We start from the raw sequence: 16,895 nt of genomic DNA, 5'->3' as shown, positions 1-16,895 counted from the left end.
GACCCCATCCAAATACACCCCTTCAGGAAGAATTAGACAGGTTATCAGACATCTAACCAAAGCCTTCACTTCCTAGAGACAGAAAAATCCAATTTGCCTCACCTCATGCCACGTGCTACAGCCCACCATCATCTTTGGTGGCCTCCCTCTGGACCATGATTCAGTTAGCTCATGTGTTGCCATCTACCTGGAAGCCTAAAACTGGAAACAATGCCTCAGATTTTACCAGATTCCAATGTAGCTGTTTCTTTCCTTAAAAAGAGCTGAGTTACAAGCTAGTCCAGGGATAGCCATGTAACCCAATTAAGGGTTGATAATACTATTATCTTGCTCATAAAAACATGGTCACCTTTCATATAAAGGGGCAGAAGAGGAAAGGTTTTCTAAAGCAAGATTGAAGGGCACACTTTAAAGGCTGAATAATGTCTTCTTCTAGTGGAATGTACTGCAGACATTTTCTTGGAAGCGACACTGGTTAATGAGTTCAAATGCCAGGGTATTCAATAGATTAACCCCTGGATCCTATTTCTTACATCATATTTTATTAATTATGCTATGTTAGTTTAAAATGCCTGTACACATTTTGTACATATCTTTGTTCATTTGATTTTTAGGGTTAACTACATATTAAAAAACACACTGAAGATGATTTTGCAGAATAATTGTGTCTGAAAGAATAAAGATTTTTTAATAAAACTAGTCTTCATTTAGAGGAGAGGATGCTGTGTGACAAGGCTTAATTTACCAAAATTCTAAAAGACAGAGTTCAAAAAAAGCTCCGTGTTAAGTTCAGTCAGCACAGAAATGACAGGCACAAAATAATCATTGTTTTAGAAGCTTTTAAGAAGAAAAGCCTTATATGAGTTCTTACTACCAAAGGGATGGCTCTACTGTGACAGAAAAGCTCTTCAGTTTGTGGGTACAGAAGGTAACAAATTATTGCATCAAAACATGTCATACATATATTACACTCAAATCCATGTACTACCTATGCTGGCAAGCCACAGCATTCCTATTTTGCATCAGTGTCTCTAATTGATATAATGCTAGATTTATTAGTGTGTCAACATTTGTTGTGAATTGGAATATTTTAAAATTAATAACTTCTGTTGTAAAGGTAAAATAATAGGCAATGCCAACAAGAGTAAAAGTTTTACTGTAGTGAACTGATTTTTCAATAACTTGTTATTATATGAAAGCAACCTTTTCTTCTTTTTGCTAATAAGCACAAAAAAGCTCATTTTTATCTCTCTGGTTTCACAATAACGATTATGATGCTTTCAATATATTTTCCAAGAATGCAGATTATGGAACTTAAACAAATCAAAGCATTTTGGTTGACAACACATAGCATCAATTAATTCCTGGGGTCAATAATATTATGCAACAACAGAAATACTCTATTTAGTTGAAGAAATTGCAACTGAAGATAGCTGTAGGTAAGGCTCCAAGTCTGTCTTATGACCTTAACATCAATAGTTCTGAAAAACTGAAATCCACTGATTTAAACAATTACAGGTTTTATGTGTCAATGTGCAATCCTGATCTAATTCAGAACTCAAGTCAGCTTTTCATCTTTCTTGTCCCAGTCAAAATTATTTCTTGTTTTCCATACTTCTCCATCAGTTGTTTTTCAGCTCTTACTCAACCAGTAAAATATGGATTATCCACACATGGATACTAAATTTTCTTCTCAAGACAAGCACACAGAGCAGCAGGGAAACATTTAAGCTGGCTAAGCCAGATGACTCATCTCCCAGTTCTGCAGTTTTAGAAGATTCACTTGTCTTACAGCCTAGTCTCAAAATCCAAGGTTTTTAAATTCACCCTTTGCAAAGCATCTGCTTTTCTTGGAAAAAAATACAAAATTACTTGTGCTGCTAAAGCACTGTGCTTCAGAAAGTTTGCTCCTAGAGTTCTCTGCTTCAGCACTTCAGTACAACAAAGGAAATTTTTCTTGAGACAGCAGTAGTAGCAACAGCAGGCCAACTTGTAAAACAAATATCTAGGATCCAAACAGAAGGCTTATCTGTAACAGATCCATAACTCTCTTTCTTCTTGGCAGTCTTTGACTACCCTGAACAACAAGCATGATGAACAAAGTCTGCCAGAAGTAAAGTACTCTTAAAAATGGCTAAGGTAGTTTCACAATACAACAGGACTTCCTAAAGGCATGAAGTCATCATACCCAGTTTTCTCCACAGTGCATCATACTCAATAGGCCTTCTGCATAAAATTTTAAAGACAAGATGGGAGGAAAAGGCTACTTAATGCATTAAAAGATGAGCAGGAAAGTGGCAGGCATGGTCTCTATCACCACAGTCATTAGGCAAGACTGCTAAGTCAGTTTTGTTTAGTTCTAATATAGAACTTTGTAACACAAAGGACCTAAAAATTAATAACTTGGAACCTGAACTAAGTAAAAATTCAGCTAGTGTTGCTTTTTGTTTTATTAATATTTTTCAAATGGTTTCATAATTATTGATTCATATAAAAAATAAAACACCAAATACACACTGTGAGTTCTTATTTCAAGATGGGAAAAGCAATAGAAATTGATAATTGATAGAATGTAATAGGACTACATAGGACAATAATAGGCTATAACAATTTCCCTGATATAAATTGTGTAATGCCTAAAACCAGCACTGTGAGTAGGAAATAAGCATTAGACAAGCTCTTAAGTTAAAAAAAAAAAAAAAATCAACCCAAAACATCCCACAAAACAAAAAACACAAAAACTAACCAAAAAACTCTGCAAACCACCAACAACAAAAAACCCAAACCAGCTACTTGAATACCAGTACTTGCATACAAAATACTACAGGCTTCTCTGAAGAACATATTTAAATGACAACTACAGACAGTATGCTATTTATAAAAGATTGCACAGAACATGGCATATTCCAAATTTCCTGCATTTGAAACTGCTGTTTTATGAAGCCAACCTAACTTTCTTTAAAAATTCAGAATGTATGCATAAAACACTGACTTCTGTCACGTAGCAACAGTTCCTGTAGAGCTTTTTCCAGTTTCATACACTACAGCTCTTTTGAAAAAGCACAGTGTCTGCTAATTATGCTAGCTTAGATACAAATTCCTAATGAAATGTATCACGTGATATATTTTATAAATTTCTAGACTCTTGAAATGTGATGATATGTTTTGCAAAAAAAATTTAATTTTTCTGTAGCTGTCAGTAGTCAATTAATAAAAAAAAAAAATCCAGATTACAAAAACCCCCAACCAAAACACTATATTATTTTTCTTTGGAAAAATAAAAATAATAGGAATTTTGTAAATCGTTCTTTCATGGAATAATTGTGTAGCTTTTTTAGTTAGAAACAGGAAGGATTTCGATTTGAATACCAAATAGAAAAGCTCTTGACTTTTAGCTATACTGTATGCATATTTGAATTTATCGTATCCTCCAACCCTGGCAGCTAAGCAAAATAATTTCTCTGCTTGTTATTTCCCCAAAGAGTAAACTTTTTTTGCAAAGCATTGCTACCTAGAGTAGCTCTGGCTAACAGATAATCACAGTTGTCTTTTTATCAGTCTTTATTTGTACAATATCTTATATAAACATGGTTTAATTTTTTTCCTTTGTAGAATAACCACACTCTTTTCATCATGCTAAACTGATATTTTGAAGAAAATCAAGTTTGGGCATATCAAAGGAAAGCTTTAAAACACATACAGTGGTTTTATTATATTTTTGTTTACCTAGCCAAGGCAAGGCCAGAACCAAGTTCTTCTGTATTCTCCATGCTTCTCTTCTTTTGATTTCAATAATTACTGTAGCAGGACTTCACTCCATCATGAAATACTTTAAAAATCTAAATTTTATAAAGTAGTCAAAATAAAGCTTGAATGGGCAACTTCAGACAGTAAACTTGTCCCTCTGTAGTACAAGTTCACAAACTCTTCTAACTACAAACTGTCAAGGCTTTTTTTTAATATGGTGAAAATAACCAAGCAGCTGATAAAGCCTTCAACTGCCGACACATCACAAGGAAGGCAAGAGTGGCATTTAAATCTGCCCTGCAGCAGTTGCAAAGAGCCAAATTACCTTCTCATCACCAACACCTTTTTCTGAAGGGATTACATCCTTCTAAGCTTGACTCTTTCCAGTGATTACCTGAACAAAGCTCACAGCTTGCTGTTAAAAGGGAATACAAGGCAGCACCTTCCTTAGATTCAACTGGCCTTGCAGCAAGAAAAGATTAAGGCAACTTAAACTGAAAAGCTTTTTAACCTCTTCTCTGCAATTAGCTGCCAAAAAGGAAATCAACTTGGCTATAAAAAAATCCAGGACTCTATCAGGTGAAAGACACTTAAACTTGCAAAGCATTATAGGTCCTGTAAAGTGTAACCATTTTTTTTTTCCAGTATAAAATAGAATTGCCATTCATTTTCACAACATTTCAAAAGGACACACCAGAAGATAAGAACAGTACTTCCAATATTCAGAAAGATAATACAAGAAGTCACAATCTAAGCAGTAACCTTCTGTTGTCCTGGAAATAAACAACAGATGTAGTGCAGTATCAAACATCAATCACATCCCATAAAGCATCAGCTATCTCATCTGACTGCAGCTATTCTCTATGTCCCACCAGGACTTGCAGAGTTCACCACAATTTTAGCACTTTTAGCTCACCTAATTAACATGCAAAAGCCCATAATTCCTGAATATCTGCTTCATTTTTTAAAAAACATTAAACATTTAAACTTTCAGTAAGCTCCAAAGAGCTTTCAAAGCAGACATGCAAATTAACTGCATGAATTAAAGGTAGTACACAGAGTATTAAATGAGTTCTTTCTATAGAATGTTCTGAAGGACTTGTCTGAATTTGCCAGTTCTTTCTGAAAAGACTATTTTATTCACTGCAAAGAGTTTCCTTACATGTAAAAACACTTTGTTGAGAGACCTTGCCTCAGCTTTAGAGAACTCTTCATTTGGATTGTGCCTTGAAAAACTTCTAAAATGCTGTATATACCCATTAGAATAGGTGCTTATGAGCATTATCAGCATTCAGAAATTTTTATTTTTAAATTTCCACTGGATTTTCTCTCCAGAGAAAAACAACTGAACAAATTACAGTAAATGAGAGGAGAAAAAAAACACACAAACCACACTTTCCAAGCCATTTCTATCGAATGTAACCAGCTTGTTACCCTATGGACCCTAATGTTCCCTAATGAAAACGGTCTTTTTGTCAGGATTACTATAGCTTCATTTTGCTTCTTCCTTTACAGTTTATGGTATTCAGAAATACTCCTTAATAGATTCATTGCATCAAGTACATCAGTTTTTATCACTGTAGAAAACTCAAAGGCTCATTGACTTCCCATTCAAAACCTCTTCCTGATATGACCACAAACCAGAAGGTTACACAGAGTTACAACTAACTGGAGTTCTGATTAACAATTAATTATATAATTTCAGAAACTTGCAGCAGGCATCTACCACCAGGTCTGAAGCAACCATTGGCAAATGTCTGCTCTGAAGAACTCAATTAGGAGACAAATCATCAGGAAACAGAGACATCCTGACTGTCAATGATCTAGAACTGTTATTTCGGTGTTCCAATAGAAATGAACAAGGAAACAAAACACATTGTAAAAAGCCAAGAAATGTACTTCTTGTAACCACAATAATCAAATAAATGCTGCTCAATTTTGCAGAGTAGTCAGTCTCTGAAGACCAACAATTAATATGCATCTTCTCTTAAGCACACAGTCTGAAGGGCAAATGCCATAATTCCTACTGAACACAATATGCTTACGCTCTCACCAACAGTCTAAATCTAAAGTAGTACATAAAAGATGCATATTTAAATCTGAATTGCAGAATTTTCCCTTGAATATACCTTCCAAATCATGGAATCTCCAGAAAAATCTGGCACTGTACCAACACATCTCAAGATATTTACCCTGTGCACACAGTGTATGACCTTCCCTCTCCAGAAATAGTCAGGAATGGCAGCTGTTCCATAGCAACTCTAACACACCAAAAAGTAAAGCATGTGGAAAAATTGGAAAACAGCTCTGCTCTTCAAAATAGTGGGGCTTTTTTCCAGTTATACTCTAACACATCGACTTTAGGCTAGTAGAAACAGTATTTTCAATGTGCCTATTATGAAGGTTTGTAAAACATTCTTCTTTTTGCAAATAGCAATCAACATGAGATTTAGTGTTTGGGGGTTTTTTGTTTGGTTTGGTTTGTTTTTTTGTTTGTTTAAAGAATGCACAAATTATGGAGCATTAAACTGTGCTTCAAAAGACACTTGAGTGGCACAGAGGGACAAGAGAGAGGCTAAAGCTTTTGACCTTTTGCAAGAAAAAGTCCACAAAAAATAATCCAAAAGTAATATATTTTCATTTTTTCAGAGTAACTATTTGATGACTTTCAAACCACTGCAAATAGATTAAAATAGTACTCACAATTAAGGGATCATCTCGTCCCATGGTAATAACAGTTCTGTTCACTGTACGCAGTAACTGCAGCATTATTTCTTCAATATGGTGATAAGTTGAGTCCTGTAAATGAAAAAACAGGTTTGGTATGAAAACCCTATCACTTGTGAAAGAAAGAAGAAATCAAATATTTCCATGCTGATGGTTCAAGTTGGGTAATATAAGCACCCCAGTGACAGAGTGACACTAATTATCCTGGCTCACACTGCTCCTTAGTTCCAGCAGTGGCAGTGAAATACTCATTTTCAAGGGGCATTTTCTTGTATCAATATTTCACTGTACCAGGATGAGAGTTTGTAGTGAAATTCACCATTTGGCTGCAGTCAATTTGGTTAAACATAGGTCTTTTCAGAAGCAAATTAACAACTTCTACTAGATATAAATACACCCAAGGAAAACAATAATTCTATTATTCCATATCATGGAATATGGTCAAAAATAAATCTTTGTCTTTATTGTTGAAAAGACCAAGGAATGGAACAATCAGAACTCACAGATGGTTATGGAGGTCAGCAGTATCAAGTTCTCTCACAGAACTCAAATGCCTTCAGATTCCTTGCTGGGATGGATGGCACACTTTGGTCCACAAATTAGTTAATAGGAAATCCAAACCAAACAAAATTTAAGTCTCTCTAAAAATATTTGTGCTTGGCAATAGCAGTTAGTGTTTGATTAATCTTTGATGTTCTATTTAAACTTCTGCAAGCTTGAGACAAAAACTAGAATACTTCTTGTCTTGGAGTCAACCATGTACTTCAGAATACGGTAGATTGTTCATTTATTTGGACAGTGACAAATGTGGACTAACTGAATGGCTCCTTCAGGATTACATTACACAACCAGTACTTGAGATATCCACTTAGAGATGCCTCTTTGGCTGATTCTTTTTAGCTGTCCCAACTATGTCCCCTCCCAAACTTTAACTTACTCAACTCTAACTAACTTACTTTGCTCAACTCTAATTTTTACTTTGCTCAACTCTAATTTATTCCCTGGCTTGGGGTACAGCAAGAAACAGAGAAGGCTTTGACTTTGCAGGAACTCGTCAGCAATAACTGAAATTTTCACTGGTTGGATAACACCTTTTTTTAATCACAAATGTAAAACACAGCACCACATGGGCTGCGACAATAAAAATTAACTCTATACCAACCAGGATCCAGCATGATGACTTTCTTAGGCATCACAGTTCTTTAACTGTCAGTTGTGACACAAAAAGCACACATACAAGGATAAAGATCATAATAATGCATTTTTCTGACTGAAAATTGTCTGCAGAACTTGAGCTGCAGAACTAGCCCTAGAACATGCAATTTCCCTAACTGAATCCTTTGAAATCCACTTCTGCTGAAGTCCTGAGATCTGCTGTAATTCAGTCAAATGCTTTACTGCTGCCAATTACCAACTTGGTGCACAGAGGAGGAAAAGGTTATACAACTCACTTCCACTTGTAGTCTTAACCAAAACTTTATGTTTGATTACAAGAGAAAGAGTTGACCATTATATTTAATCATGTAAGCACTGTAAAAAACCTCATTCTGATCCACTAAATACTGAAGTATAGGACGGCAGATTAGAAACAAAGTCACCCTCTTCAGAGCTGTCAAACTGCATGAAAAGTTGTAGCAATCGGGCAAAAGGGAAGTGCTTGTAATTAAAACAGGAAAAAATATCACTAAGTTCACCACAACCTCTCTACAACATGCAGCTCTGAGCTTTAAGTATGGTTGTATTTCTTCTGATGCAGCCCAGGATACAGTTGTATTTCTAGGCTGTGAGCATACAATGCCAGCCCATGCTGTGTTCCACATGGCTGTTGTCAATCCCTTCATCCCCCAGCCTGTACTGACACCAGAGGTTGCTTCAGCCCATGTGCAGGAGCTTGCACTTGGCCTCGTTGACCTCTTGAGGTTCACACAGGCTCATTTCTTGAGCTTATCCAGGTCCCTCTGAACAGCATCCATTCCCTCAGGCATGACAACCACACCACACTGGCTGGTGTCAATATCTTTGATACTCAGTTTGATGTCATAATACTCTTTATCATTTCAATATTTATTCCATTGAACTTTATCAGCCAAAACTACAGCACCGAAACCCCTGCCAGGAAAAAGGAAAAAAAAAAAAAAAAAGTGTCTGCTTTTAATAATCCTATGGTGATTAACAGAAGCCAGCTATTTAAAGAATATAAAATTAAAGAGTAAAAAAATAGCACAGATTTTAGTACTTCACTTCTAATACCTCAACTGCCCTTTAACACAAGTTTATGAAAAATAGAAGAAAAGTTCAATTTGCCACTGACTTGTATTAAATATTTAAATGAGATTCATCAGCATCAATAATTTACTACTCAATTGGCTCAGGGTTACTACAGACTGGGGCCAGCTACATCATCATCAGTACTTACAGGCTCTTGACAGCTGAGAACCTCCAGGATGCTATTGAGTAATTCCACACAGTACTTCTTCTCTTGGATCTGGAGCTGCTGATCATCCTTCTGTTCCAGTAACTCTTTCAGCTCTTTTGTAATCACAGGAAGCAGAATGTCTCTGCATTCTGAAATAAAATTAATTACCTTAAGAACAAATATAAATCAAATACTACTTGAGAGTAAACCCTCCTCCAACCAGTGAAACAAAATCTGCTTTAACAGCTACAGTCCCTTCCAACATTGTGCTGTTGATTTTCCAGTCACGCCTCAGGCATATTCTTAAACTTGTGTGATTTTTTTTTTTAAATCAACTGTTTTTTCATATATGAAAAACACAACCTCCTGATAAAAATAATTTACGATAGATAAATTCTGAAGGCTGTTTAGCTTGTCCCAAACACTTTGGGATAAATAATACACCTCACATACAAAAGCACCTGGAACTAAGTTATGTTTAAATAGTGACAGGGTTTTAATATAAGAAAAACACTATGCTTACTGAATTATTCTTTGTGAAAACAGGACAGAAACAGCAATGGAATTGTACTTTGTGTGTCATTTCAAAATATACAAACACATAAAAGACTGCAGACAAGGAAGAGACTAACAAAATGTCTATCAAGCCTGTGAGAGCAAGGGCTATGCATACATTTATCCATACTTAAATCTAATGAAGCTGACACAATTAGGAAGTTACACTTCAATCTCATATGTTCATTTACTTTTGAAGACAGATGTGCTTAGGGTAAATGTCAGGACAAGACGTACAAATCTGAAATAACTTCAATGAAGGCACTGTCTATCCAGAAATAAAAGATATAGATTTTTTTTCTTCCTAATTTACTGCATTCTACTCAACAATTTAAGCAGTAATTTGTACATTGCTATGTAATTAAACAGCTTGCAGCTCAACAGCATGAATAATGCTGAGCAGATGCTTGAACAATTTGTTATATTTATAAACATAACCTGGGAAGAGAACAGAGCTAAATATATCTTCAAAGGTTCTACCTCAGAATAAAACCACAAAAGCATTCCAGTCATAGACAGTGACCTAAAGTTCTTACTCATTGTCACTCAACTGATTTCTTACTGGTTAAAAATCTTATCTTTACTTTTTGGAAAAGTATTTCTATTAACAATCGGACAACATTTTCTTCAATACCACATACCACAGTTTCTGAAAAAACACCCAAACACAAACAAAAAAACCCAGAACAACCAAAAGCAAAAAACAAAACAAACAAAAAAACCTGAACTCAACTAAGCAAAAAAAATCTAGAAAAACAAAAGCCCTGTTAAAACCATTTCACCAGAAAATTACATATAGTACTAAATCCCCCTACTATCTTGGGACAAAGAAAAATGTATTGACTGGGTTCATAAATTCTATATAATAATACTACAGCACTACAGCATCAGCAACTTGTTGGCTAGGAAAAAGGAGAAAAAATTAAGAAAATTGTGAAAGACAACAATCAAGGCAATAAATAGCTAAAGTAAAGTTGTCTGTGGTAATATTAGATGAATTGGATTCACTAGTGTGTGCAACCTCATTAAGTTTGCAGACAGCACTAAGCTGGGAGATCTGCTCAAGGGTAGGAAGGCTCTGCAGCAGGACCTGGACAGGATGCATTGATGGGCCAAGGCCAATTGTATGAGATTGAACAAGGCCAAGTGTTGGCCTGGAACCTGGATGACAACAGCCTCACACAAAGCTATAGGACTGGGTAAGAGTGCTTAGAAAGCCAGCTGGAGGTTTTGGTCAACAGCCAACTGAATATGAGCCAGCAGTGTGCACAGGTGCCCAAGAAGGACAAGAGCTGAGGGGAGAGCTTCTCCTCTACAACATCTTGAAATGAGGCTGGGACAGGGTGGGGTTCAGTTTATTTTCCCAAGTGAAAAGTGATAAAATGAGAAGAAACCATCTCAAATGTTATCAAGCACTGCAACAGCCTGCCTAGGGAAGTGGTTGAGCTACCATCCCAAGAGGTATTTAAAAGATGTATATAAAATCCATAGATACACATCTCCCCTTCTCAACCCAAGAAAGCTCAGGGCATACCGGGGACAGACATGGTGAGGGGCAGATATCTATTAAGTACTATCAGCTCTTTTGCTTGATAAACGTTGTGATAAGATCTCCAAAGACAGATAAACTCTTCCTTAATGTTCCAACACAGGAAAAAAACAACTGTTCTTTCTGACTGGCTTTTTCCTAGAAGACAGAATAAAACATGTACTGCCCCAAACTGTCTTTGAACATCTAAGACATCAACATATAGGTTGACCACCTAGCATTTACTTCATCAAGGTCTGTCTAAAGACATCACTCTATGTATTTATCTACCCCAAGGTAGAAGACACATGCCAGTCAGAAGTTCCCTGAAAACATCTTTATGCATAAAGACAAGCCAATTCAATTTGATGAAAGATTAAGCACAGTTTCATGTTTTCAGTTTAAGGTCTGGTTTGTTTGTTTGTTTGTGTTTTTTTAGCCCTCTATTTGCCTCATTTGCCTTCAGAAGAATCCTTTCTTCTGTACCAGGTAAGTGAAATTTGAATTTCAAGTCATTAATACAATAATGTCATTTTAAAAAAAGACATTTGGATCTCCTTCAGCAAAGATCAAAGATGGGTTTTATTCCTGGCTGCCTCCCATGTGCAGCTAAAAGATCTAACACCACTCTGTCTCCCTTGGGAAACACTACACTTGATTCCCTGGCATGCCTGCAGTCATAACCATCTGTTACGATGGCTTCATGCCCACATAAAAGCTGGCATCGCAGTTTAATAAGGACATAGGTGTCATCTGAATACAAATTTAGAGCAAAGCCTTAAAAATCAAGCCTGTGAACACTATTCAGTAAGGAGAGACTTCTGATGACACTGCTCAAAGCTCTATGCTTCCTCACAAAGGACATCTGTTTGCAACTGCAGACATCTTTGTATTAAGTATTTCCTCATCATTATTCGCCAGTTAACTTTTTTCTGGTGTCTTGGTTGAGCTCAGAAGTCTTTAATTTAAAGCTGTATATGTTTTCTTCACTGTTTAATCTAAATTAAAATTTCAGAGTTTACACAAAAGACTCCGAAAGGAGTGACATAGGTCACCTAGAGACTCATAGCACTGTAAGATGCAAATACTTTTTGTCTCCTGGAACCAAGTGCTGACACAGGGAAGGACAAACATTGTCATTGACCTTGAAGTCAGCACACAATACAGCAGCTGACCATTCAAATCAAGCATCAGCAAGGAAGGATGTAGAATAGGAATGGCATGTTCACAGCACACTACTGCAGCCAAGTATAACACAGCAGAACATCTACTTCCAGACTTCAAATCTGGTCAGATTTCTCCACTCCCATGAGGAGTAATATCATGATTCAAAGGTAGCCAGAGTAACACCTAGGACCTGTTGCCAAAACAGCATTTTAAGTGTTCAGTGACTGTTCCAGCTTGCATGATAGCCTGCCACACATGCTTGTCAGCATATACATCCTCTGTAGCAGATTTAAGAGTTTGCTTTTTGTTTTCGTTATGGAATATTGACACATCTGAACTCGCATGTTTCCAGATTTTATTTAAGTGATACAGAAAAAATAGCTAAAGTATCACCTTCATATGAACTTGTGTAATAAGTCTTTGTTCTCTCTTTTCTACTCAAGGTAACTGCAAACAGTTTACACACCTAGATTTACAAGTTCATCATTCAAATGCGTTCACTTAATGTGATTTATCTTTTTCTCCATACATCAAGATTTATTAAAATATAAGCAAAAAAATGCCATAATGCATCAAGTCGAGCAAAAAAAGCTTCCAGCAGCAACAACAAGCATGTCACCTACTCCTCCATAAACAGAAATAATGGCTTTAATTTGCATGCATACATCTCAAATGTCTGCAGGTAAATACCTACCAGGATATTCATATACCATCCTTATCCACATCTAAAAGTTGCAGGAATAACATAGCCCTAAAAACAGTAATGCATATTACAAAAAGAGAAAGAAAAAACCCCTACTGCCAGTGTGTCTTTCTTTAATCTTTTCAAAGCTAAGTACAAAATTCAAGAATGAATCCACAGGAAAAATCATGTGTTACAAAAGAGAATAATGTTCAAGGAATTTATAAACAGTGTCTATTTTTAATTTTTTCCCAGCAGTTAAAAATGAGTCAAACACATTAACAATCTCTTATATTCAAACATTTAAAAATGTTGAGTTGTTGTTGTTGTGAGAATGTTTTTTTCTTGAAAACAGAGCAGGAAAACCACCACAGAAAATAATAGACAAAAGTTCATCTTAAGGACCCATATCAATAGGAAAAGAACCTAAGATTACAAGAACATTTAAAACCACCATCTATAAGTTGACTGCAGTAATGCTGTCAGTAATGCTGAAAAATGCTTAACCTGAAATTAATAGTAATCCTTTTTTTCCCCAGCTGTTCATTGCCTTCACTATATTATACATGCTATATATTGCATCTCACAAATTTTATTTTACTGGTTTCTTCTTAAATGTAATATTACAGTATTTAAAATCCTAATCTAATACAGAAGATGCCATACTTTACCTGTGTATAATTAATAACACAGCACCAACTTTTTCATAGTTTCTATCAACTGAACCTCAAAAATTCAGGGCACATTCATATGTAGAGTACTAAGATGACTTAAATTTTTGCCCTGCTAGGTCACCAGCACATGAAGTATCAGTACATTTCAAGCAATGAAATGAAAGAAGTAGAATACCTCACAGGTAACACACTCAGTATGATGTGCAAATGAAACTTAGGAAACCAATCTAAGTGTGTCCAAATACCTGTCTTGCTTTAAAAATTGTACAACAGAAAGAGTTCTTCAGTTAGGAAGAAAAAAAAAAATCTACAGTCTCAGCATTAATTTTGGCATCTGGCAAATTAATCCCTACTGCTAACATATGTCTCTTGCTGCTGCTCTTCCAAAATCAGCAAGTGGGTTGCATATGCTGAACATGCAGCAGCTATGTCTACAGCCACAGTGAGCAGAGGACCTGGATTTCATGCCAAGAGACTCAAGCTCTATTCCCACCCCTGCCAGTGACCATCTGTGTGACCTACTTAGAGTTATATTCTTTGCAGTAGATCTCAGTGTTCTGCTACAGCACAAACTCCTAATCAGAAGTGGGCCTCTGGAGATTACAAAGGCAAAAGCAGCACAGTGAATATACACACATTTTATTGCACGTCCATGCTTTTAAAATTGATTTCACAGCAATGAAAACCACATCTCCCAAAGCTGATTTACAAATTTCAACACAAAGTCAGTGAGTATTCCATGGTCATCTTATAATAAATATCTATGTCTTAACACCATACACTGGTAAACACTAAAATAAAAATTGTGTGGTAATGTCTCAAAGCCAGAAATATGGTTAAGGAATTTGGCAATAGGTTTCCCAATCAGTGATGCATCAGAAGTAGCTTTACACAGACATAAAGAAATTGTAACAAAACTTATCTTTGGCAAGTATGAAGTATTTCATAAGAATAAAAGCATAATCCATTACATTCCACTGTAGAAAGGGAAAGAAACATCTGACAGGAGACGTTCTCTTACATCATAAATGAGACCACTATCTCATTACGGGTGCTTGCACAGGACAAGACAATCATTTCTTTCCCTCCATTATTTTAAAATAATGAATTATCAAGTGACCTAAAAGGAAGGTGACAAAATTAAGTTTAAGACATCTTGTCCTCTCTTCATAATATTGTTTGAAGACAAAACTGGATGCCTGTATGTGCTCAGACATCCTGTAAGAAAGTTACTAAAGATGACAGGGAAAGTGCAGAGGCAGCTGAAAGCACCAGTCTGCCTGCATTCAGCCACACATGAACCTGAACCACCATAACCCCTCTAAGTCTTACTATAGGTGCAGACTGGGAACAGGAAATCAGTGCCTTAAGAGAAAAAATGTGTCACTGTAATTTAAAGGCTTGTTACAAGTGCTGTAGCACTGTGAGGCTTTTGAAGATCAATTACAGTAGCAGTCAACAGGACTCTGCACCCCATCTGACAAAAGCACTCAACATAGTTTACAGTGCCAATTTTTGCATGTCTGGGAATACATACCAATAAATTCATCTTAACCTTAGGGCCTCCAATTTCAGTTTAATCCATAAATTGTTTAATAAAAGCAAATGTCTCTATTTTGTTTTATTTTTAGCACACATGCTCACGTCTTCACAATTCTGCTTCCTTAGAAAACACTGTGAAAGTCAATGGTAAAGGAAAAGAAATATCTGTATATGAAATCCAATTAAATTATAAAGACAGTATCATTGTAAATGGAAGTAAATTAATTGAATGGGAACTGTAATGAACTACACAGAATGAGACTAAATACCAAAGCCTGGAGGGAAAATGGATAATCTGTAACACAAGCAAACTAATAGAGTTCATTGTAATTATCAATGTAGTTAAATATATTCCATATTCAAGGCAGAAAAAAAATGTTTCCTGTTCTAGATTAATGTGAACTTTAGTTAATGATACTGTTGGCAATCTCACCTTAATTATTATGTTGCAACCTATTTTGTGACACACTACATATGCTTACATTCTTGTAAATTACCTTGCACTTCATTGCTTGGAGTAATCAATCAGGCACTGTCTACACCCTGCAAACATTCAGTTCTCTACCCAGTTAATTTTAGAATCAATTGTATTTATTGTAGATTAATAAAACATCTTTGGAATTTTCTATTTTAAATCATGGCACTGTAAAAAAAGAAAAAAAAAAAAAAGACTTGGTATTAACAGTGCACAATGTTACAACAGTACAGTACTGTCATATCAGACATACTTGTGAATGTTTTTTTTCATATTCTTGTTGGACTCTTCTCCATGGTAACTACATTCTGAAAGTTAAAGGCATTCAATATGAACACAAAGTAAGAATGCAATCAACTGTTGAATAAAAAATATGCAGCAATTATCCAAAGGTTGGGTTTCTGCCAAAAAAAAAAAATGGATGAAAGGTAAGTTATAAAGATCATTCCACAGAAGAAACTCAGTGATTTATGCCCTAGCACATACTTGGGTAACAGCACCAAGGAAAGAGTAACAGAAAGCTATTAGCCAGAAAATTGACAATTCTGTCATAGAAGGGTCTTGCAGAAATAAAGCATACTTGTAAAAGTCTGTTGGACCCAGACTGTGTTGCACTGAAGATGGTGTAAAGGTGTGCCTGCTGCCCTTGCAGCCCCCAAGAAAAAAAATGAAGCATACTCGTCAGGTTCAGGTACATATAAAATTTAAACTCTACAATAGCTGCAATGAGCAGTTTTCACAATATTGAAGCACAAAATCTTTAAAAGAATACTGTCTAGTTAGCAATACTGTTTGGCTAGCAATATCATGAGAAAGCTAAACCAAACTTTTTAGCTTTATAATGGAATAATATCCACTTGCTTTCTCTGTTTTGGGCAACAGAGGATCATCTTCTTGTTCTAAAATAATAATTAAAAACTATCAGTCTGCTTCCCTTGGCTACTCTAAAAACAACAGCATCTAATTACTAGCATTATATACCAAGTATTGAAGTAGAAACATTGTAAGGTAGAACTTTGTAATTACCATAAGCATATAAACAAATTTAACTGTTACATATGATCAAATGCATACAGTTGAACTGTCAATTACTACTAGCTCATGTTATGATCACAGCAACCTATTGAGAGATGCAGTATATGCCAGATAGGCCAGAAAAATGGTTTAAGTATTAAATGGCACCTTTAATGCCTTAGCTGCTTGGTTTTGCTGTCAAGTGTTTGATATCGGCTAAAAATAGCACAGTGATGTTTTGGATGTTACTTTTTAAAATTTATGAATACCAGTCTAAATGAATCCACGTACTACCTACCTAGGAAAAATTAAAAGGTATTATTATCTGGTCAGTAGTATACAAAAAGCACCCTTTGCCTTTTTAATAA

The 16,895-nt window shown here is 35.6% G+C and overlaps 1 protein-coding gene across 1 annotated transcript in view; it reads right to left on the bottom strand.

Moving 5' to 3' along the window:
* DOCK2 (dedicator of cytokinesis 2) overlaps nucleotides 1-16,895 on the bottom strand; it is a 129,106-nt gene that overhangs the window by 72,877 nt on the left and 39,334 nt on the right. The window contains exons 26-27 of the mRNA XM_071758480.1: nucleotides 8,891-9,039; nucleotides 6,451-6,546 (exon numbers count right to left, since the gene is read on the bottom strand). Coding sequence (XP_071614581.1) covers nucleotides 6,451-6,546; nucleotides 8,891-9,039 — 245 coding nt within the window. The remainder of the gene's footprint in view (nucleotides 1-6,450; nucleotides 6,547-8,890; nucleotides 9,040-16,895) is intronic.

Source organism: Heliangelus exortis, chromosome 15 (genome assembly GCF_036169615.1).
Source record: "Heliangelus exortis chromosome 15, bHelExo1.hap1, whole genome shotgun sequence".
NCBI lineage: Eukaryota > Metazoa > Chordata > Aves > Apodiformes > Trochilidae > Heliangelus > Heliangelus exortis.
The sequence above is the reverse complement of the archived record's forward strand: the minus strand, read 5'-3'. Positions and strand labels throughout refer to the sequence as shown.